The sequence below is a fragment of the Oculina patagonica genome, chromosome 11 (genome assembly GCF_052425735.1).
Source record: "Oculina patagonica isolate OP01 chromosome 11, crgOcupat, whole genome shotgun sequence".
Taxonomy (NCBI): domain Eukaryota; kingdom Metazoa; phylum Cnidaria; class Anthozoa; order Scleractinia; family Oculinidae; genus Oculina; species Oculina patagonica.
The window spans coordinates 5389025-5412673 of record NC_135768.1 but is presented as its reverse complement, the minus strand read 5'-3'; the positions used below and the strand labels follow the sequence as shown (position 1 = coordinate 5412673).

The 23649-nt window shown below is 38.7% G+C and overlaps 1 protein-coding gene and 1 long non-coding RNA gene across 2 annotated transcripts in view; both read right to left on the bottom strand.

Moving 5' to 3' along the window:
* LOC144630557 (spectrin beta chain, non-erythrocytic 2-like) overlaps positions 1 to 23649 on the bottom strand; it is a 92379-nt gene that overhangs the window by 22832 nt on the left and 45898 nt on the right. Inside the window, exons 27-42 of the mRNA XM_078488918.1 lie at positions 15612 to 15671; positions 14645 to 14771; positions 13988 to 14052; positions 13801 to 13882; positions 13602 to 13679; positions 12919 to 13046; positions 11990 to 12149; positions 11675 to 11752; positions 11031 to 11170; positions 10300 to 10423; positions 9425 to 9571; positions 8839 to 9012; positions 5003 to 5223; positions 4418 to 4604; positions 2142 to 2342; positions 1270 to 1500 (exon numbers count right to left, since the gene is read on the bottom strand). Coding sequence (XP_078345044.1) covers positions 1270 to 1500; positions 2142 to 2342; positions 4418 to 4604; positions 5003 to 5223; positions 8839 to 9012; positions 9425 to 9571; positions 10300 to 10423; positions 11031 to 11170; positions 11675 to 11752; positions 11990 to 12149; positions 12919 to 13046; positions 13602 to 13679; positions 13801 to 13882; positions 13988 to 14052; positions 14645 to 14771; positions 15612 to 15671 — 2203 coding nt within the window. The remainder of the gene's footprint in view (positions 1 to 1269; positions 1501 to 2141; positions 2343 to 4417; positions 4605 to 5002; positions 5224 to 8838; positions 9013 to 9424; positions 9572 to 10299; positions 10424 to 11030; positions 11171 to 11674; positions 11753 to 11989; positions 12150 to 12918; positions 13047 to 13601; positions 13680 to 13800; positions 13883 to 13987; positions 14053 to 14644; positions 14772 to 15611; positions 15672 to 23649) is intronic.
* On the bottom strand, positions 6040 to 8135 carry LOC144630639 (uncharacterized). The gene is made up of 2 exons (XR_013566589.1): positions 7918 to 8135; positions 6040 to 6843 (listed from the first exon to the last, which is right to left on the bottom strand). It is a non-coding gene; the product is annotated as an uncharacterized LOC144630639 (long non-coding RNA).

Here is a 23649-nt window from a genome sequence, read left to right as displayed (position 1 = left end):
TACCTTTTTAAGCGATGACGTATAGCTGACGACGTCATCGCTTTATGCAGGGAGCCGACCGGCAGGATCTTTTTGTCTTTTTGTCCTTTTGTCTTTTTGTCTTTTTGTCGTTTTCGCGCGATCGAACAGAAATCAAGTTTAACTTAACAAGAAATCGCCGCGTAAAACTCAAAAGCAAAATACTCCCGTGCAGTCAGAATGGAACACCACAATGTATAAACGTAAGAGACTAAATTTTATATGATGGCATCTATTAGATTTAGTAGACAGAAATTTCAAATTCTTATAAAATACAGGGCCACTGTGAGCAAGAGACCGTTTGACCTTTCTCGCAAATGAAAAGCTAGCTCCCGCGTATCGTGTGTCATTTATCGGAAGTCACACACTACAATATAACGCAATCTACTGCTGTTCAATTGAGCAAATCTACGAAGAAAATGTATTATTATCGCTTTATGCAGGCAGCCGACCGGCAGGATATTTGTCCTTTTGTCTTTTTGTCCTTTTCGCGCAATCGAACAGAAAACAAGTTTAACTAAACAACAAATCGCCGCGTAGAACTCAAAAGCAAAATACTCCCGTGCAGTCAGAATGGAACACCACAATGTATAAACGAAAGAGACTAAATTTTATATGGTGGCATCTATAAGATTCAGTAGACAGAAATTTCTAATTCTATAAAATACAGGGCCGCTGTGAGCAAGAGACCGTTTGACACACTACAATTTAACGCAATCTACTGTTGTTCAATTGAGCAAATCTACGAAGAAAATGTATTATCCTTGGCCTGTGCATTCATAACTACTGTATTTATTTGAATTCCATCAGATCCTAACTATGCTATTTAGACAATCACCAACATTGCTTCTTAGGTTTAAAAAATGTACACTACAATTTGATAACAGTCTTTATCACGTACAAGGTGTCGGCTACTTTTATTTACGTTGAGTTTATGACAAAAAAATAAATAATAATAATAATAATTCAAAATGATGTTAGACCCTTTCTGAAACGTCATCGCTTCTGCATGCACTGCATGCCGTTTATTTGTATTTGGTGTGTTATTGAAATGTTCCTTCGCTGTTTCAAGAGGTTATTTTTATATTTCAACGAATTTGATGGTCATTTCTCATGCTTAAATTTAGCTAAATTCCGTGACACAGTCCCTTTAAAGAGTTCTTCAAATTATCTTTTACATTCGTAAAAAATAGGAAACAACCCTGCTATAAAAGACAAATTTTGGGTCTCTTTCTAAGAACATTTTACTACCTGTCTGGAGGCAATCTTTGATGCAGCAAAATGTCCACTCTGCACCAGTTTCCTCGCCTGCTCTGCCAGGCCCTGAATGATCGGACTGTACGTGTCGACAGCTGTCTGCAAAGCAGTATGTCTGGTCAGCAGCTTTTCAGCAGAGAGCTCGTCTTTTCCGTAGTCCTGATTAGCTGCGAGCCCGGCCTTGTCATTCATCCAAGAGTCCGCTTCATTGGCTTCTGTGAAGTACTGAGTAAAACAACAAATTGTTGTGATCAGCATTAACCTGAGAACACAGCAAACTAAAAAAGATTTAGGACGTAAAATATTTATTTTTTGAAGGGCAACTTTTGAAGGGCTTTCCGAAAATTCTAAGCACGCTCGCGATTTTTTAAAAACTACGCCATGTCTATGATATTTTTCCCTCGTGTATCATTTCTAGTTTGTAAATTTGTCGAGTCTCCCGATCCCTGGAATTCCTTTTGATTTCCGGCTAAAATTTGCTGCATGTTCATCCTTTGCCACTCCCTGTAACATTTACTGGACAAAATCAGCACTGGACGCACTGAAATCTCTTCGAATTACGAGAAGTGTTTCTGAATAAAGTTTTGTGACGTTTTTGGATGCCTTTGAGCATGAAGTCTCTGAAATGACTACAGGCTATGACTCAAACTTCAGACCCTTGTGGTCTTACCTGTCATAAGCGTCCACGTCCCGTAAACGGCTTGAAATTTTGGAAGTGAAAAGTTGCTTACGAGATTCGACTATAATTACTGCAGACATATTAGAGTCACTTGATTGCTGGAATGTCACGCTCAGTATGAGGAATCTGGTTTGGTGATTCCTACTCTACTCTCCTTCGTACAAAAAAATCACCTTTACAGACTCACCTTTTGGGACTCCAGGGCATCACCGAGTCTTTGTTTCCGCTCAGCGGCAGCCCCCATCAGTAGTGCCCAGCTCTCGCTCAATTCCTCGCAGCGCTCTTCTATTTCATCGGAAGCATAGTGATTGCTGTCAATCAAATCCTGACCGGAAGCCAGCACAGTATCGATTCGAAACTGATGATTGGCCAGTTCATTTTCCAAAGCCTGTGAAAATAAAACAATTTTATCAGTTGGGAAACATGTGCTCAACTCGATAACAAACGATTCTCAACTTGGGTGCCAATGCAATGACCTCTTGGAACTACGATAAGATAGATAAGATAAGATAACTTTAATTATATCATAGATACTGAGATTTTCTCACGAAAAAACGATTGCGTACAAATGATACGTAAAATGCATTAGCCAATAGGAAAGGCGAACGATGAAAACTCACTAGTGAAAAAACGTCGTTCGTCCAATCACAATCGCGAACGACGAAAAACAACTTGTGAACAACACCGTATCGCCATTTTGATTCTCGTCGTAAACACCGGCGACATGGCGGAGACACGTTCAAGGTTTGTTTGTGTCTTTAACGGCTCCACTGAGTCGTTTATATTGCAGAACAGGAAAACCAAAACACTAAAAAGAAAACGAAACAAGACGGCCTTGTTGTCACAACGTTTCTTCAAACAAAAAGAGAAACACGAAGCGAGATAACCGAAATTCCTCCTGCCGAGTTGAATAAACCTTTGAGTAAATTCGCACAAAGGAAGGACTAGAATACGGGCCGTCTTCACTCCGAGGGATTGTAGCGAGTTTTGATTCAGATGATGACTAAGACACTGCAGGTTTGTCCTTGGTTTTGGAAGACTGTTTTCTTGATTTAATTTGGTAAAAGTTCGCTCGAGTTCGCGTTGAGTTATTCAGCGTTTAGCGCTGTTTTGTTCTGTTAAAACATTGAACTGGAACTTGCAAGTTTTGTACAAGTCTCAGTCAGGTTTTCTATCAAAAGTTGTTACTGTAAAAGTTGTGAGAGTATAAAACTGACGTCTCATTTCTTGTGCTACTTCATTAAAGATGTGATTTTGAAAGACAAACATGTTTTAGCTATTTTAGTTTATGGCAGATGAATGGGTTTCCTAAACACGCGCGTAACTGATAAAAAGTCGAGCGATTTAATTTGCTTTTCAAAAACCTCAGTATCTATAAAATAAACAAATTACACCATGGAAAATGCTTTGTACGATTTTTATTCACTCGTAGAGTTGTATCAGAAAACTCACTCGTTCGCTACGCTCACTCGTTCGTTTTCTGATACTACTCAACTCGTGAATAAAAATCGTACGCGCGCATTTTCCATGGAGTAATCTCTATTTATACACGGTTTTTCCATCAGTCAATTAAGTTACTGGACAATCTACCTATCTAACTAACTACAAAAATTTAATAACAACAAATTCAAATAACAAAAGAAAAGTCTGCTTTTCATGGAGGCCGTGTCTAAAATTTACTTAAAATTTAGATATTACTTTAAACTGTGCCGACTTAATTTAGATTTGAAATCGGCCAGTGAAGATGCTTGTCTTAGGTCTATAGGTAAGTTGTTCCGAACGAAAAACGAAAAACGAAAAACTTTTCTTGAGATAATCAGTTCGAGGTTGTGGAAGAACTAATTCGTTTTCGGTATTCCTTAAACGATAAGCACTAACATCGTCACGATATACGAATCTTGATCTCAGATAATCAGGAGTCATACCATGTAATGTTTTATACATTAGGATAGACTTCTGTTCCAATTCTTGATAATAGAGTCTTCGCCACCCCAGTGTCCGGAACACATCATCTAAATTACTATCATAGCTCGCAGACATTAGGGTACGAGCTGCGCGGTTTTGAAGCCTTTGCAGTTTTTCAGAAAGGTCCTTGTTACAGCTTCCCCACACTACGTTGCAATAATCAAATTGTGGTTGAATAAGGCTATTATAAACTTTGATTAAAATATTAAAAGGAGTGAGATGCCAAATTCGTTTAATTGCACCAATGGCACAAGCTATCTTCTTAGAAATGTTTTCAATATGACACTCCCAGTTTATATTTTGATCAACATAAACTCCGAGGGATTTAACGGAGGTTACTTGTTCTATTGCGTTCTCATTTATAGTAAGAGAGGGACTTTCCGTAAATTGTGATAACTTCTGCCTTGATGTTCATATTTATTGTTCATATTTACTAATGTTCATATTTACTGAGCACATGTTCATATTTATTTAAAAAAAATAATGAAAACAAATTACCAAGTGCCTTTTCTGAAGTCGTTGAACTCCAATCAGACTGGTACCCAGGTCCTCCGAGGTTGCCAGGGTCATGTGCTCTCGTATCCAGGCCATCTCCATTTCAATGTCATAAAAGAACTGGTGGAGACCGAGTGAGTCTTCAAGCTGAGACTGACGGTTTGAGGAGAGTTCTTTTAGCTCGTCAAACCTGAAATTAAGTCCATGATTGAAATAACATTGTTATTTGGGAAAATAATCGATTGCATCTACATAACAGGGCGTGATACTAGATGTTGAAGTAAAGGATTCAATTAAAAAAAAATTAATTCTCTAATCAATTTTCTAGAAAGTGGGTGGCATGTTGACACAGCATGTAGGACTCTGGATCAAACGGCTCGGGTTCAAGAAATGCCTAGGGTCACTGTGTTCTTGGGCAAGACACTTTACTCTCAAAGTGCCTTTCTCCGCCCTGATGCATAAATGGGTACTGGGTGAAGTATTAATACTCCTAGTACTTCATGAGATATGCCACCGTGCTGTGGGCCACTTTGGCTCGAGTAGCCTTGAAAACTATTCACTGGCAGTAAAAATGTGAATGAAGACTACCTTTGTAACATGTTCTCCGTCCCCTGCTCAATCCTGCCAGCGTCAAAATGGCCGCCTTCAATCAAAGACTGCGCTTGGTCACAAAGGGTCTGGATCTGAGAGTCATGAACCTCGATATCAGTCTCTACTCCTTGGTGTTTCTTAAGAAGGAACTTGACACTAGATAAATCATGGCCGAGGTCTTCAAGAGACATCAGTGTTTCGACTTCATTCATCCAAACCTGAAGAAAACAAAAACATTCGATAACAACTAACACAATACTTTTGTTCTATTATCAACGGCCTGCTTAGGTTTTACGTTTGCGTGTCTTAGCTCTACAACTATTTAAAATAACCGGTATGCAATGCATACTAAGGCGAGGACGTTCCAGTTAAGCAAGTCAGTATGTTAAAAATTCCAGACAAAGAACTGAGAATAGGCCTTTTGGGCTTTGTTTGTTTGTTGTCCCTTTTCAGACTATGTGGCATCACTCTTGAGAATCACTTCTTTCAAATTCAAACAAACGCTCTTGGTATTCAGATAGTTTTAGTTTTTTTTTTACTTGTTTTAAAAAAAACAAGTTCTCTGGGCATCATCATGTGGTTTGAAATGGCAATTTACACTGTCAAAGCCAAAAATGTCTATTGAGTAAAATTGTGAGTCCAAAAGATATCCAAGTAATTGAACGCCGAAATTGATATCGTTGATTAAAGTGTGATTTACAGCAAGGAGCCCACTTTTGTGACCACTTTTAATTAATTCACATTCTTTCATGCAGCCGTTTTCCAATGAGAAGCTGTGACGAGCTTCTGATTGGATAAAACCTGCAAGAAAGAATATGAATACATTAAAAGTGGTCACCTTTTTGGGCTCCTCGCTCTAAGTCGAAAGTTGAGACACTGATTCATTTGCTATAAAGGAGGGAAAATGGGTTTGTCAGGTAAATAGAATTTTAAAATACAGCACGTTGTTTTCCAGTGGTGTTTTTAGTTGTGCATTCCAAGGTATGGTTAGTTTGTAACCAACGTTAATTGATAAAAGGCAAATAATAAGCTGCTTTGATCACAAAATTGGCAATTTAATTTGTACAATTCTAATATGATGTCTTTTATCACGACTTTTGACAATGGAATGCAACATATTTTGTAACTGTACTAGACAGCAAGGAAACTTCCACGAGTTTGGCATAAAAATATTGTCTTGCAATAATGTTCTAGATTGCCTCTTGTTTAAATATAGCTGACAGTTGCACTGACTGTACAATCTGTAACGTACCCTTTGTCCAGTAGGTCCAAACACTTAATATCATTTACAGGTAAAACACAGTGCAAGGAAGTACAAGTTTCCAGGAAGAAAAGTTGATATAATATCTTGATTGACTCTTGTTAAATTTAAATGGGGCTGATAGTTGTTTGCACTATCTGTACAATCTGTGATGCAAGCAAGTCCAATAAGTCCAAAATTTTGATACAGTACAAGTGGAGACTAGGAAGTAGAGTTGATACAGTGGTTTGCCAGTGATGAATTTGTATTGAGGGTCTTTCAGTAGTAAATCCAGAGATGTTTTACACCGTTTTTTAACTTTGGTGTTATTGCTACATGGTTTGCGCTGTGTTTTGCTTAAAATATATCTGCCATTCATAGTGAGGATTGGGCTTTTTATTATGTACATATTGCATAGAGGCAGAATAGAGGCCAATAACCAGTTCCAATGCAATAGCTACATTCACACATTCATGGTGCTTCTTGACAAAGTGCAGATTAAACATATTGAAGCAATTAGGACAAAGCACAGCAATCAGTGGATTCTTTGAAAACTGTATCTTGGATGTTTTCTGTTGTTGTTGTTTTTATTTCTGTTCTGTAAACATAATGAAAGAAAGAATCAATAGTTGAAAAAATTAACAATTGTTTAACACATATCTGTTTAGACACCAAGACTAATTAACTTCAACAATTTAATGCAACATAAGTAGTTACTTAATTCACTTAAATTTTTCTTTTTTCTGAAACACATCTTTCTACATGTACATTATATCTTTCTTAAATCATTTACTAGTTATCATAGCCTACAAAAATAAATGTATATACTCTTTTTTGGTTGTTAACCACACAGCTTTAAGGTCACTGAGGTGTGTCTCTAGAACACCAGTTTGGACTCTTGATTTATTTAGATTTGTATAAATATATGATCAATTGTAGTTCTGTTATCAGTGGTAAAGCCTGAAATAAGGCCCGGTTCAGACGCCGTACTTTTCATGAGCCGAACTCAATTCGAATTTGGACCGACCCAAATTGACAAAAGTACGCCTTTTGATTCAGACGCCGTACTTTTTGGCCGTTCCGAGGCCGTTCCTAATACAGTTCCAATGAAAACAGTCAAAGTTGTCAAAATACATTATTATAATTTATGAATTAGGATCGACACATGAAAAGTACGGCGTCTGAATCAAAGCCGTTCCAAAGGCGTTCCACAGGCGAAATTCTCGGCCAAGCCAGGCGGGAAGAACGGGTGAGCCGTTCCAAATTGAAATAGCCGTTCTAATTTGATTCAGACGCCGATCTTTTCATGTACTTAATTCAAGGAATTAGGTTCGGCTCATGAAAAGATCGGCGTCTGAACCGGGCCTAAGTTTGTTTGTATCCATATTTTACAATCATTTGTTAATATAGATTTACTGCTGCTTTGTACACCACTATTAAAATCAATGTTGAAATCTGACCTAGTAGTAAGAGTGAAAACGTTCCGTCGACAGAAGGGATCGCGAATGAGCTTTCTGATCTATAAATTTTAGCAAATTAAATGTAACAACATCTGGCAGATATTTCGCTTTTAAAATCGTTATTTCGATTCAATAAATACTTTGACAATTATGTTATTCCAACACTACGGTATTCAATAAAGTACAAGCAAAATAAACTTTAGATAGCTCACCTCAGCTGCAGTTGTCCCAGTACGTCTTCTGCACTTCTCGTCTTCAGTTAAAGCTCAGGTTACAATGTCGCCAGGCAGTAGTTCAAATCACAAATAGTTTAGTCCCTCGACTTATAGGTGTGTCGATAACGTTTTTGTGTACTTTGATATCACAAAAAGTTTGTAAGTGAGCGAAAAAAATATCAGCTACTAATCGAGTCAAGGCTTCTGGCTGCGAAAAATTCCCCGGGAAAAATTCTCACATGCTCGACCGAACACTCCAAGATGGCGGACGCCAACAAAATCTCAAACCATGGTCTTAGTTACCAGTCCTCTTCGGTTCGAATCATCACATCTTAACACGAAGAATCCAAAATCGCTTTATACTAACATGATAACATTAGGCTCGAGACTACGTCCTCGCCTAAAAAATTGTGTGGCACGTTTTAACCAATCAGAACAAACACACTGATTGCCAGCCAATCAGGAACAAGACCAATGTAGCCAATCAGGATTTGGCTAACGCGTTTTGACGGAGGCGCAAAACTTTGTCACGAGAAACCAAGCACTGTAGGACAGTATTCGAAAAATGGCAGAGAGGATGACAAAACATAGCGAGGATGGATATGGATTGGGCAAACTTCAATTTGCAAAGTCTTGCCCGGATTCCTTTGAATTTTTTAAGCAGTTTGACGAAACTGTAGGAACTGAAATTTGCCTTCCACATTTAGTTCATTATTTGTTTTTTATTTCGTAAATCGGAGGAACGTTCTTATGGGCCTGATGTTTAGAACAACGCTGTTGAAAGAAAGAGCCAAAGAGAATCAACTAAGGAGTTCTCAAATCAGAACAAAAATACCCAACAAAGCGTTTGGCGAAGTAATTTTTTAGTATTGATCCAACGCTGGATTAACATTGAACCTATATTAATGGCCAACAAACCTTAACGTCTTCCATGGCTCGGTTAAACTGCTGTTGTTGCTGAGCTTGCTGCAGTCTGGAACCCTTATCAGCGGACTTGCTGACTAGTTCACTCCAGCCTTCATTTAATCTACTCAGAAGGTCCTTGATTTCTTTAGCACCATAGTGGCCTTCACGAATAAGCTTCTTTCCACTCTAAAAATTCATTTAACAAAAATAAACATTAATAAAGTAGATGAAATTACTTTCATAAGTAATTGCAGTGTGTCAAAGTGAGTAAAACAGGAAACGCAGGTGAATTCTTAAGCATTGCAAACTGAATTTCATCCATAAAGCTTGGGCTAAACGAGGATGAGAGTTCAAACTCTCGCTCTCGTTTGGCCTGAAACTTTTATGCACCCTTATCGACTCCCTGCGCTCTCGTCGACTTTGAACGTGCTCAATTTTTTTTATTGGAGAAGATGAGAATTTTCTTTCGTTTGGCTTGAGTTGATGATAGTCGATGAGAACTGACGAAAACTCTCATGAGAGTCGACTCTCATTAACTCTAATCCTCGTTTGGCCCGGACTTAACAACGGGAATAGTACAGTATTGTGAAGGACTTACCGCGTTGATGCTGTCAAAGCCGTCTTTGTTTGCTGCAATTTCAGCTTCGAATGCTTGATGTCGCTGAAGTTTTCTCTGGATGTTCGTCAAATCTCTGAAAGACTCGTCAGTAGCAATCTGAAGCTTTTCTTGAATCCACGCTTCAAACTGACAGGCAAAAAATGATTACCCTTAATTATTTCGCCTTAAAGTCTGTGGATGAAACCCTAGTGTGTGACCACTCAAATGAAAGCTACTGAGCAGTACTTTCATGTGGTACTGTTAAGTATGATGTACAAGGACGGAAGGTGGTTCTAACTTTTAAGTCTGAATAAAGCCCCAGTGTGTGACCATTCAAATGAAAGCTATTGAGCAGTACTTTCATGTGGTATTGTTTATTACGCTGTACGAGGTGGTTCTAACTTTTAAGTCTGTGGATGAAACCCTCGTGTGTGACCATTCAAATGAAAGCTATTGAGCAGTACTTTCATGTGGTACTGTTTATTATGCTGTACAAGGTGGTTTTTACTTTAACGTCTGTGAATGAAACCCTAGTATGTAATTACTAACAAACTAACTAACTTTTTGACAAGGTGTTATTTGTTATTGAATATAACGCATGTCAAAACGAATGTGCGGGTTTCTTATCTTTGCAATTGGCACTGGGCACTTTTTGGAGTGAATGTAAAAAGTGAAAGTAGTTTCAAATTAGTAAAACTCGAATCAATATGCTAATAGCCACGACTCTCCTTTCTAGAAACAGTTTTCTAGTTGTTAGTCATTTTGTTTGATAGCAAAGTGCACGGTCTCGTGAATCAAGATTCAGACTCGTTTACAGATTCACATCACGTTGTTACCTACACGCGAAAATAAAATCCTCGAAAATAAGCATTTACCTCTTGAGTGTCTCTCTTGAAGTTCTGAAGCAGTTGGGATTGCAGCAAAGCTTGCCTCCTCTTTGCAGCAAGCTGTTTCACGTTCTGCCTTCTTTTGAGAACTTCGTCTTTACGTTTTGAAATCCTAAACACACAACCAATTTTAAACCGACATGTAAAATATAGAGAGTAAAAGGTGTACCTCCGAAGAGGAAAAAAGTTATTGACAGTAAAGATACATGTAAAAATAATATGAATTACAAGGAGAAAAAAAAAAGAAATATACTTAACATACCGGTAGTTACAGTAGGGAGCCCAAAAGTGTGACCACTTTTAATTTATTCACATTCTTTTGTGCAGATTTAATCCAATCAGAAGTCAAGTACATGTTATCCTCGGCTTTTGATTTGCACGAAAAAATGTCAATTAATAAAAAGTGGTCACACTTTTGGGATCCTTGCTGTAACAAAAGATCGATAAAAAGGAAAAAAGGACAGTTTAATCACATGAAGCATTAACTCTGACAAGCAGAGGTCCCATGACTGATCAACAAATAATTATTTGCCAACCCAAGGGCAAACACAGAGACTCTTACGATATCAAATCATTGCCAATTAGATGGGATATGAGAATAAAGACAATCATCAACTAGGGAAAATTGTCTTGATGTACCACTTAATACTCAAAGCAAACGTTAAAAGAAATGTATGGAAGTCACTATGGAGAATATCTATTTTGAACTATACCCGTACCATTGCCTGTCACGGTGACCAGCCTTCATTAGACTGTTGGCCATGTCGGAAAGCGAGTGAAGTTTCTCATCTTGGGCTGTTAAGGTCTTCTCGAAATTTTCTTGTTGTTTCAGTAGCATAACAACGTCATCCACAGATGTCTAAGGACAAAGCACAGATGAAGATAAGTTGCGAAAACAAGCATTGGAATATAATTGTTCAAAAAAATATTCTTGGAACTATTTTCTAGAAGACACTTTTTGAAGGAAATTTGGCGGTTTGAAAAAGATTAGGCTTATATTTGAATGGGATTTTGCGCCAAAACGACGCAAGTTGAAAATACGTTAAACCATGCAGTAAATTGGCAAATGAAGTCATCGTTGTCAACCGAACAATGTGAATTCCGACATAAGATCTGCCGTGAGACGTTTAATTAACATAAAATTCTTCTCAGTTTTTGTTTAGTTTTATTTTTTGGCGTTTAAGTAATACCTCTTTTTTCCTTTTCGACTTTGGCAAACTTTAATTCCTAGGTTTCCTTCTATTTGAGGGGAATTTTGTACAGTATATCGAGAACCTCGAGGTCATAAATCATGGCAGCTCTTTTATACAAAGAACCGGATTTAATAATATTTAATTGATGAACAAAGTAACTCAGTAAATACCCCGAGATCGTCATTAGAGAGAAATGCCTCATGGGAAGCTGACAAGGAATCGACATGTTCTGCATCTCGGATGAAAGCCTGCAAAACAACAACAAACGACATAAGAAAGACGCCATGCTTACAAAGCCACAAGATCCTGCCATAAATTTTCTGATCAAGCAAATGTAAACTTTACTCTGTAGAAGAGCTAAATACGAACAACTGGAAACGACAAAGTAAATTCCGTTTTTTCTCAACCACGGTTTTTTGCATAAATGGTTCACACATCATTTAACATTACATGAAGTTGGCTTTGTTCACGAGTGAGTGACTGACCTGTAAATCCTGGCCTTCATGCAGTACGTCATTTCTTTCACTCCAAGTGTCCTTCAGCGCTGCTTTCTCTTGTTTTAGCGCCGTCACTTTATCTTTAAGCTGTCTCACGCGAGGATTGGATGCGACCATCTTCTGGCCATATTCTATCAACTGGTCAAATCTGAAACAATACGGCAAAAACTAATAAGCTTACAGATATGTATCAGTTGGTGCAACATGGTTGCCACCTTTGAAGAAAAAAAAATCCCTGACTTTTCATTGATAAGAAAACAATTTTCACGTACCATAATAAGACTGATCAATTGAAAAGTAGACTATTTACGTTTTAAATTTACAGGAAACAATTTTTTATTTCCCAACTACATCCAGTGCCAAAACCCACCGCAACCTTTAAATAAAATTCCATGACTTTGACAAGAAACTTTAAATACTTAATTCACTGACTTTTTTCTGAGCTTGAAAAACAATTTCCCTTGACTTTCTTTACTAGATGAAAGTACGGATTTTGAGTAAATATTTCAAACACTAAGAAGAGAGTTGACAATACGACACGAAACGAAGTTTTTGAAGAAACTCGAGGTGTTTAGTAATGTGATGAACATTGTCTCGAGTGTTGTATTTTCTTATCGAAACTTGAACTAAACTAACTTACATGTAGAAGTAAACGGAGAAATGAAATTGTTAAAATTTATACTTATCGCAAGTTAAGATGAGACATTCAAACCACTGTCACGGCTACGATATTTCTTGTTTTAATTTGATGAATTGTTCACAAGTTTGAGACCGATGTTTTAAAACATGCTAGAAAACATTTCCAAATTCAGTAAACCTGAACAATTTTTCATGTGATTGGTTTTTTTTTTCATTTATTGAATCAAGTCCAGTCCCCTCTCCTTTTGAACTTCAGTTGAGTTCCTGGGACCCAGTACCTGTCATTATGGGTTTGAATATCTTCCCATTTCTCTTCGTGTTCTTGTATTAGCTGTTTGGCACTGTTGACGTCTTTTGGTGTGTCTCCTGTTCTGAGTGACTCACGCACGTCAGAGGCCCAAGATAACTGCAAAGCAAATGCTTCATCTTACACCCGCTTTCAGTGTTACGTGCATAGCGGTTTTCTATCGACATCATCTTTCAACGTGCTCAACAAACAAGACGGATCGAAATCCGCCAGTCACAGCCCACTAGCATGACGTTCTGAACTTGTGGGCTCATTTGCATGAAGCCAAACCAGCAGGCATCGGTTTTGATAGGCTCATTTCAAACAGCACGTCGAAAGACGTTGTCAAAAGATGGATCAATGTAGAAAGATAGCTATGCACGTAACACTGAAAGTGGGTGTAATCTCAATGCTTGAGATATACTGAATTCTGATTGTTATAGACGAGGGCATTTTTCGTTAATATTTTTCGCCAGGTCAAAATTACTTCGAAGATTCCTGAAGATAGCTCAAAAACCTAAATGCGCCCGAGTTCTTTTTGTCCTTGGCTTGGAGAAATTAACACTGAAATACAGCATACACACAAACGTTAAAATGCACATCCCGTTCAAAGAAGAGTCTATTATCTCTTGTATTTCGGGAATAAAAGTTTCATTCGTATGCACAGGAGCTTACCAAATCTCTTGAATCAGCCAGAAACCCTTGCTGGCCATACGCTTCGTCCAAAACGTTCTTTCTTTTACTTGCTTTACCCTGCAAAAAATTCATTTACGATATTGCTTTAATATTGATGTTTTTGCTGTTCCCGTTAAAGTGTTGTCAGGTTAAATGAGCAAGAAACATCCAAACACATTGTTGCTGCATAGTTACAAACCTTCAAGCCATTCCACAAACCAATAATCTCGGCTTCTTTTGCTTTAATTTGCCGAGCCTGTCGAGGGTGTTGAGATACCAGTCTATGAAACAACACAAGAGAAGGCGAAAGTCTTAACTTTCAAGCTCCGATGCAATCAGCAAAGAAATGTTCTACAAACCCAAACAGGTTATAAACAAGAACTTACGATTTAGCCTGGTCCTGCAGCTTCACAAGTTTTTCGTCCACAGCAGCAAGATCCCTTTCAAAACCCTAAAATATTTATCAAGTGCAATTAATTTAATTTCCAACATGCCTTTGTGGATAGGTTGTGATTGTAGCTGACAAAACACTGCATGTATTAGGTATAGGGATACCTTTGCTCAGTTACATCCGTGTAAGTTACGGAAGGAAAATTCAAAATGTTTAAATTAGTATGCCATTAGCAAGGTCTGTTGCTCGTGTAACAACTTTTGTTACCTCGCACTAACAATTTTATGTATGTCTCGAAAGGATATTATTTTCATTTCGTCCCATTTTGCAGTCACAAATTTATTGAATTCCCGTTCACTTAGGGTCATTGACTTATTATCAGTTAGTGGCAGAAACCATCATTAACAACTGACTGAACCCCTTCCAGGACAGCTTCCCTTTTATAGCCGCAGTCTAAATGCAACGCACCATTTGGGGGTGGGGAAGGGCTGTTTGAAGCGTTGTGTGGCGCATCCGATGAAACTCCTAGGTTCTCCAGAGCCGTCCAACTGCATTACAGCTCTCAGAGGCCTTGCGAATGATTGCACTATGCACTTGCTTTTTGGCAATTACTTGTACAAAAGGGTTTGGTTTATTTTTCAAACTTGTTTACCTGATGTCGCCTCTGTAAAGCTCTGACAGTCTCCAGGTCTCGTCCCAGATCTCCGGCTGATAACACGGCATCCTTCTCCTGGATCCAGGCCTTCATCTCTTCACACGAGTCAAAGAACAACTCAACCCTGGCAAACAATTTAACAATTAAACCACAAGATAGGCAACTTACAAGGCGTTATATAATGCCCACTTTAAAGTAAGTTATAGTAAAGAAAGGCAAACCCCCGTCAAGAGGGCGGTGCATAACTGTTTTCGAAGCATTAAGTACCTTAGAGTATTACAGGTTTACCACACTTTCACGTGTTTTATCCATTTCATTTTGTAATGACAGTGATGGTTCGTTTTAGACACGATAAAAGAGTGCTTTGACTACCGGTATTCAGAACGCCCATAGGGCTTGGGGTGAACTGCCAGGACCTGAGACATCAAGAACCCTAACCAGATGAGCCACATGGTTCTTTTTACATGGAGTACAGTGCATAGGGTCATAGGATGTCAGCCCTAACATTATCCAGAACTATGGTTCAGGGGGATCGTTTACTCTATGTAAAACGTCACAAGGTGTCGAATTGGGTTACAATTATTGACATGAAGGGTCTTTCGTGAAGTTACGAATTACTTGTTGTATTGAGGCAAGTAATCCAGGAATAGAGCGCTTTTTCGCTTGAGTGTCGAAAGTAAATTGCGTTTGCTTTGGTTTTGCATTACTACGCTTAGTAATTGTCTTAAAAATCTCGCACCACTTTCTCAGCTAATCAGAACTAAAACCAAAACCAATCGTGACGCGCTCGCGTACGTTTTTCCGCGCTTCGTGCCGGCTACATGTACCTGTATTTGCTTCGAGTTTTGATTGGTTCACTGGATTGTCTGTGTCGTTTGTGATTGGCCAGAGTAATTGCTTTGGTTTTCGTTTTACGACACTCACTCTAAACTACATAACTATGTGGTCACTCAGTTGTTCTTACCCATGTTTCTCTCTTAACTCCTCTTCCTTTGTCTTCTTCAATCGTTGAAGATTTTCCCACCTACAAAAATAAAATGACAGGAAGGTTATCACTTTAAACTTCACTAGAATTTCCCATCTTCAGAACAAAAATGTAAGAACTTGTAATGAGTACTTTAAAGTTCTATTACAAAGATTTCATACTCATTTTTGTCACAAACGTGGGACAAACAAAAAAATCTGAGTACCCGATGTGAATCGAACCGATGACCAAACACCGGGCCGCTTCCGAGAGACTTATGGTGAACAAGGTCATTTACAAGGTCTAACTAGTGGTACCTATCGGTAGAAATGCCAACGAGTACAACGGGAGATCGAGAGAAGAAGGGAAGATAATTGTAAATGTTTGGCTGAAAGTACGCATTATGATTTTGGTCCGATCAATAAACATTGGGTGTTTTCTTTGAAAATCTTGAATGTTTCCGGAATAAAATGCGATTTTGTGAAGGCTAAATGAGGGAAAAGTTCTAAAATAATGCCGTGAAAGTAGTGAAGATTCAGTGAGAAATCTTCTAAACTCCATGTTTTTGAGAGTTTCAAGCCATTGTTGTTCGATGCCGCTATCGCTGCTGTTTTAGCTTTTTTTTAAGTCCTAAAGGTCTTAATCAAAGTTGCTATGACCCACTGAACTCGGAAAATAAATTACGAACTGAAAAAGCAAACTTTTACAAAGATTTGCCAAAACAAATCATTTTAAACTTTCCACACTGCAGTTAAATCCACTCAACACGTAAGTATCCAACAAATTTGAGGTTTCATCTTTGTGGCCAAAGATGGAACAAGTTTATTTTATTTTACTACCACCGTTCCGAGAATAATTCATCACGCGCAATGCGTGACGTCTCAAATGTCACGTTTAACTGTTGTTGTTGAGACAGCTTTAAGGAAAATTCAAGGCCCGGTCGTCCGAGAAAAAAAAGCTAGACACTCCAGTAAAAAAATGAAGTATAGGGCATTTATTTTATAAATTCGAGAAACGAAAAAAAACTCTAAATAGCTCTCTTCTGATCGATAAAATCCACGACACCAAATTCGTTTCCGTGTTGTTTTCATAGCCAGACCTAACTTAATTACGCATGCAAATTTGTATGACTTCGAAATTTTCGAAGCTTTGGAAATTTTAAAGCTTTGTAATGCATTTCTTGCCTTTATTTTAAATGAAATTAAATTCTTAACAAAGTTTAATTCAAGTTTCTTTCGTATTTCAATCTCTAGTTCGGGAATTTTGGCTTTTTGAAGCGAACAGATTTGAAACCTCTTTGTTATCTGACACGCATCTTGTCTGGGGATTTTAGTTGCCAATGCATGATGCACGTGCTAAACAAATTAGTAGCGCGCTGATTGGCCAAACTACAACAAAGTGTGCACGTGCTGAACTGATTCTGCTGAACGGATTGGCTAAAAACATCGGAAATTGTGTTTTCGACAACTTCCGCCTACATCCTAATATGGTCAAAAAAATATCACTGACGGAAACGGATTACACGAAAATCGAGCTGAAAGATTCTGAGATTTTTTCTGCATAGCCCTCACACTTTGCCTCAAGTAGTATAGAGGGGAGTCCACAAATACCACCTCGAATTAGACGCTTTTATCGCAGCCGGAGTTCGTTTTTTGGCAAGTGTTAATGAGTTACGGTAAATTCCCCGACTTTGTTTACCCACGCGGAAAAAAACAAAATTTGCATACCATGTTCAGGCAAGCCCTTGACATGTTCAAACAAGCCCGTGACTGTCACGTCTCACTCTCAACGTAATTCGACAAATACCACACTGAATTAGACGGCAAGGGGTCATAATTGATATCACGTGCATTAAATCAAAAGAACAATAGTTGTGCACGTGTAAAACAATAGATTTTTCATTCCAGAGTGCTTAGAACTCAGATTTTAAGCACACAGGAATGAAAACAACTTACTAACGTCTAAAAATATCATTCGGGTAAACCCCGACACCCACGCACAAATTTGCATGCCGCGAGCGGCTTCATGTCAATTGAACATTTGCAGACATTGGAATATACACAAAGATGGGCCGAGGAAGAAAAGGAGTTTTGATAACAAGTGGGAAAAAAAAAGTTAAAAGGTTTATTGGACCCCCTTTACAAACTTTTCAACATAATAAAATTGCTAAAGAAAACAATCAAACAGTGATTTTATTGTCAGAAGAGGCGATCGCACAGTTGAAAACTTTTGACAAAGAGCTTGTCGCAAACCTCTTGACAGGAAATTGACTCTTTTAAAACTGTTTTTTTTTGTACGTCTTAATATTTTCCAAAAATTATCAAATTTAACAAACCTGTTTTTGTATTTATTGCTCCGTTTTTATTTGAAATTGCGACCAAAATTTTGTCTCCTTTTAATGCTTCTAATGAAACAATGTCCTGTTTTTGGAAATTAGAAACGGATGAACTCCTTGTGGCTGACCCCCTTCCACCCCTTTCTGTTTGAACCTTGATCAACACCTGTACTTCATCATTTACAACATTATCATCTTTTTTACTTAAAATAAAAAACTGCCATTCTTCAATTCTTCCGTCAACGGGCATAATAAAGTAATTTAAATTAAAATTAAATTTAACCGAATAAAAAACAACAGAACTTGGGTGAAAACGACCCCCAAGAGAAATTGTACCATCGGTTCCATCATAAAAACCGTTTATGACAAAATTTGATATTTTTGGAAAATAGTTTTTTAACTCAAACCCATTCATATCAAGATTTGTTTCAAGCACCATGTCTCCAGAAGAAATAATAAAAGGTTTTTCAAAAACATCGCTTGGCACGTCCGCTTGATAACCCTTTACACCATAAGCAATCAAATAAGCTTGCTCACTTGCTTGTGACCCCGAGTAACCAGGATTGGTTATGTCAATAAAAAGTTTATCGTCACTGTTTGACGCATTTTTTTGTGAGTGAATGATTGTTCTCGTATATTTTGGCGTGTGATTGTTGAATCTTTTTGTATGATAATTGACAGTGTTACTTCCAAAAGGTGACGAAGCACTTAAACTCCAGTTAAGATCACTTTCTGGGAAGAAAAACTCAACGCAAAGAGTGTAATCACCAGAGGGCAACCCGGTTAGGCCGATTTTAAGTCTTGAATTGAAACTGTTTCCAGATTTTACTAAATTAAAACGAAAAGCGCTTTTTTTGAGTAAGTGAACACCGGAGTTAAAATTGTCAACAACTGTTAATGAGTTAACATTTGTAACTCCTGTGAAAGAAGATGCTGAAAAAAACAAATGAGAAAACAAATTTTCATTTCCTCCTGAAGAAATCGAGTGAGTTGAAACATACTTTTCCATTGAAACAAAGTTCACAGCGTCTTGGTCACCAACAGGATTAGCAAGCTGTTTGATTGAATGGTCGTTCATTACTAAATTTTGATTGACAACACCCATTTGTCCAGGGTCACCTTTTAGGCCAGCGGGACCTTGTGGACCAGTAGGACCAGTTGGTCCGGCATCTCCTTGCGGTCCTTTTATTCCAGCAGGTCCAGTATGCCCAGCGGGTCCTGTGGCACCAGCCGGACCAGTCGGGCCTGTTTCACCTTTCGGACCAGCAGGGCCAGCAGGTCCAGTTGCGCCGACGGGGCCCGCAGAGCCAGTTGCACCTTGGGGCCCTTGTGGACCGGCAGGACCAGTAGAGCCAGTTGGACCGCTATCACCTTTGTCGCCCTTTTCCCCAATACCACCTTTTGCACCAGTTGGGCCTTGGGGGCCTTGAGGACCAGTGTCGCCTTTTGGGCCAGCGGGACCTGTAGGACCACGAGAGCCTTGAGGACCAGCAGGACCAGTAGGACCTTGAGGGCCTTGGGGGCCAGTATCGCCTTTATGACCGGCGGGGCCAATTGAACCTCTTGGGCCAGGGGGGCCGGGAGGGCCGGTTGTTGAGCCGTTTGAAGGATGACCTGTGTCACCGTTGAAAGCACCCATTATATATATTTGTCAAAAAAAATTTTTTGACGTTTTTTTTTGGTTTGTTATAATGCCAAGAAAGAGAATTTATTAAAATGTTGGTTTTGAAGCATAACCCTTCCACAATGCCCATGAACTGAAGCTTTTGGTGCCACCTTTTTGTTTATAAGCCTTGTATTCACGTTTGTATCCTGCGACCCTTTGTTTGGCAGTTTTAGTAGACACAGGATTGGGTTTAAATGCGTCTGTGAGCAATTCATACCCTTTTTTCCAATCGACCACCCATGGTACTTTATTTCTTTTCACAGCGTCATAGGTTTCTTTAGGGTTGAAATGCTTCAAGAAATCAAACAAATTACCCCCTTCTTGTGCTTTGACGAATTTTGTTTTCATTGCCCCGCATTCAGCACAAATGCATTTCAGCATACGGCGTTTATTTTTGGTTTGCACAATTTGTTCGCTGTTGGGCACGCATTGTGTTTGCTTTCTTTGTTTGACGCAATAACTTGTAGTCATTTTATATATATTCGTCAAAATTTTTTTTCGAAGTTTTTTTTGGCCGGTCGTGATACAAAAAAGAAAATTTTGTTTTTGTGGCCCGATCAAGTTGATTTCTGTCTATGCCAAGTTCATCTGCAATACGATTATTTTCTCTTGGAAGAAAGGAAAAAATACAAAAATGGCTGCAGTTGTCACGAATATTTTTTGGAACTTTGAAAAAACATTGAGAAAGATAAATAACGCTGCATTGTCGATGCCTTCCGTTTATGAAGTAATTGATGATTTCGTTTTGATTGCTTTCACAAACCATGTCGTCAAATATAACTATTTTTTGATTGTCCTCTGTGAGTTCTTCAAGGGGAATGACGGTGTCTGTGGCTTCAATAACTTCATAACCGGTTTCTGGATTAACTCTTTTTTCGAAATCGTCAAGAATAAACTGATACTTTTCTTGATGAAGGTTTTTAGCACAAAGATAAATCTTGTCGTAAACCAAAAGCTCATAAAGCATGTGTAAAAGAATGTTTGTTTTTCCGGAGTTGCTTGGGCCACAAATAAGCATGCGAAAAGTGTCAGATGGCATGCTTGTATGCCCCTGTTTGAAAGCGCTTTGCGAACAAAACCCAGGGTCGTAATTCGGAATCTTCATTTTTTTGTTGATTATATATATACTCAAAAAGATGTCGATGAAAAAATGGCAGGCGCTTGTGGAAAAAAAGGCGGCTGTTGAGCAACAAAATGCAAAAATACTTGCCGCAATGAAAAACAACGCGATTGAAAAAAAATTTGGACAGATTTCAGGTGAGGAGCTATTTAAACCTGTAACACAAAGGCTTGACCATGCCTTTCCCTCGCAAAAGAAAACTGATGCTGAAGGACCAGACTATAACATGGATGATTTTGACTTTAACTACCCTTTTGGTGAAAATTTTGTGCCGGATGAAGAAACGCCTCCTGTAACTCCGCCTTCGACACCAGAAGTGCCTGACTATTCGATGGCGGAATCTGACCAAGATTTTGAAGACGAAACTCCAACATCATCACCACCATTAACATCATCACCAGTCCCACCTCTTGCGGAAGAAGAGGATGATGATGATGATGGTGCAAAAGGGGGTGATGATGATGCAACAGAAGGCGCTGAAGGCACAACACCGCCACAAGACTTGACACAGTCAGTTGAACGCGCCAAATGGGAGACACCACAAAAACCAGGAATTCAGGGATCAGAATCAACTGATTTGCAGGTGCTGAACAGCATGTTAACGAAAAATAAAGACAATCCCGACTATGTTGTGAAAAGCCCGAAATCAAAATTTTACGGTTACACTATTGCAGACATAAGAAAAGCGCGAGACGAAATTTTAGAAAGAAGGGGAGAAAAGAAGAAAGCAAAAGCTTCTTTAGGTTTTGAAAAAGAACCACCAGATCAAGAGGGGAGTGGTGTTGTTGATGTAAACACTCTTGTTGACAGACTTTATATAAGCCTCGGGTCAATTGATGCAGGAAACACTTCGAAAAAGTTGCGCAGACAAATAGTTTCATTGCTGCAAATGTTAACGAAACAAAAAGCGCTGTCAACAGAAGAAGCAAAAAAAATTTTTCATAAGTATATAGGATGAAACATCTTAACCTTTTCCTTGACTCCGCGCTTGCGAAAAAGAGTAATGCGAGAAATAAATCTCATGACTTTGAAATCGTCTTCAATCCGCCGATTGTTTTGGACCCTTCAAAAACCTACAAAACGGCAATGAACGAGCTTATAACAATGAGCTATTCTTGGTATAATGTTTCAGAAAAATATGACAATAACAAATTCAAATGGAAGAAAAAAAGTGACTCAGACTGGATTGTTGCCACCCTTCCTGATGGAATGTATGATTACAAAGACCTGAACGACGCTTTTCAAACACTGACAGGAAAAACTGACGATGCAAAAAACATTTTTGAACTTTATTTTTACACCACCACATACAGGGTTACAATTTTGATCGCCAACGATTACGAGCTTGATTTAAGCGAAGGCGAACTTTCAAAGCTTATCGGATTTGACAAAAAAATCTTGAACGACACGAATAACGTTGGTGACCATGTACCAAACTTGACGAGAGGGGTAGACTGGATTTATATTCATTGCGACCTTGTTTCAAGAACTGTTGACAATATTGGAGACGATGTGCTGGCCATGTTGTCAACATCGAAACTTGAAATCTCTTACCCATTTTCGAAAGAGCCTTATCGGCTCATGTGGCAACCAGTCAGCAAATCCCGGATTAACTCAATAAGAATCAGAATCAGCGATGGAGCTGGAAACGACCTTTTCTTGAACGAACAACCTGTCGCTTTGAGCATTTTCATCGAAGAGGAAGAATGATTTTTGAGAAAAGTATAGGATGAACCACCCAAGCGAGTGGACGCGTTTTTACGACAGAGGTCGCTACAGATATCGGCACAAAGGAACGGGGATCGTAAGAGACACTTTAATGTCGATCGGTAAACGATTCGCAAAAAGCGGGAAAAAAAAGGCCGAAGAGGCAGCTAAAAAAGCCGCGGAAAAAGCCGCTGAAAAAGCAGCTGAAAAAGCAGTTGAAACTACCAAAAAGGTTGCAGAGCGTGGCGCGGAAAAAATTCAGCAAGTTTTGAAAAAAAAAAAATCAACTATGGAAAAAGGGCTCAACCAAACGTCAAAACAAAAGCTTAACAATATTTTGACCCGAACAGAAGCAACTATGGAGAAAGGACTCAACCAAACGTCGAGACAAAAGCTTGAAAATATCTTGAAAAGAAAAGCGGAGATAAAGGTGAACCAAATCATTTCAAAAAATTAATTTTTTTGTGGATAATATATACGCCCGGTTTTGAAGCGATGTTCAGAAGCGGAAAGTTTTTGGAAAAAACTGAGTTTATGAGATTTGGGCTTGACAAGCCCATAACACTTCCTGGAAACGCCCAGTTTCAGGTAAAAAATGGCTACAAATTTTCTGTGACGGACAGAGAAAACTGGTTCGACTGGTACAACGCTTACATCCGTGCAGATTTCAAATTCGAAGCAAAAGCAGATGGGGCGGCTGTTGCAGCTGACACAGAATCAGCACCAATTAATGGATCTTTTTCTTTGATAAATAAACTTGTGGTAAAATCTGCGGGAAAACCTCTTTACAACGTTGACAACGTTCACAAGCTGATATTTATTAAAAACCTGTTGGATTTTTCTGATGACTACGCCAGAAGTGCGGCAAAAAGCCAGTTTTGGTACCTGGACACAGATCCGACAACTGATGCAAACGCTGACGCAACAAACCTCGGAATTCGACAAAGGGGGTTGTTAGCCCACGGCGCAGGTACAACGGTCAACACTATTATTCCTCTGAACAGGTACTCTTTTTTCGAAGAGCTCAGTGACAAGCTTTTGCCCCCAATGCCGCTTGAGCTTGAAATACAACTTCAGTCTGACGATGAAATGATTTGGCAGAGAGCCAACGACGCTACAGAAAGGCGAATTGTTGTGGAAACCCTTGAGCTGTGGGTTCCATTGCTTCGGTTTACAAGTGAAGGGCAACAGCTTGCTAATGAAGACTTTT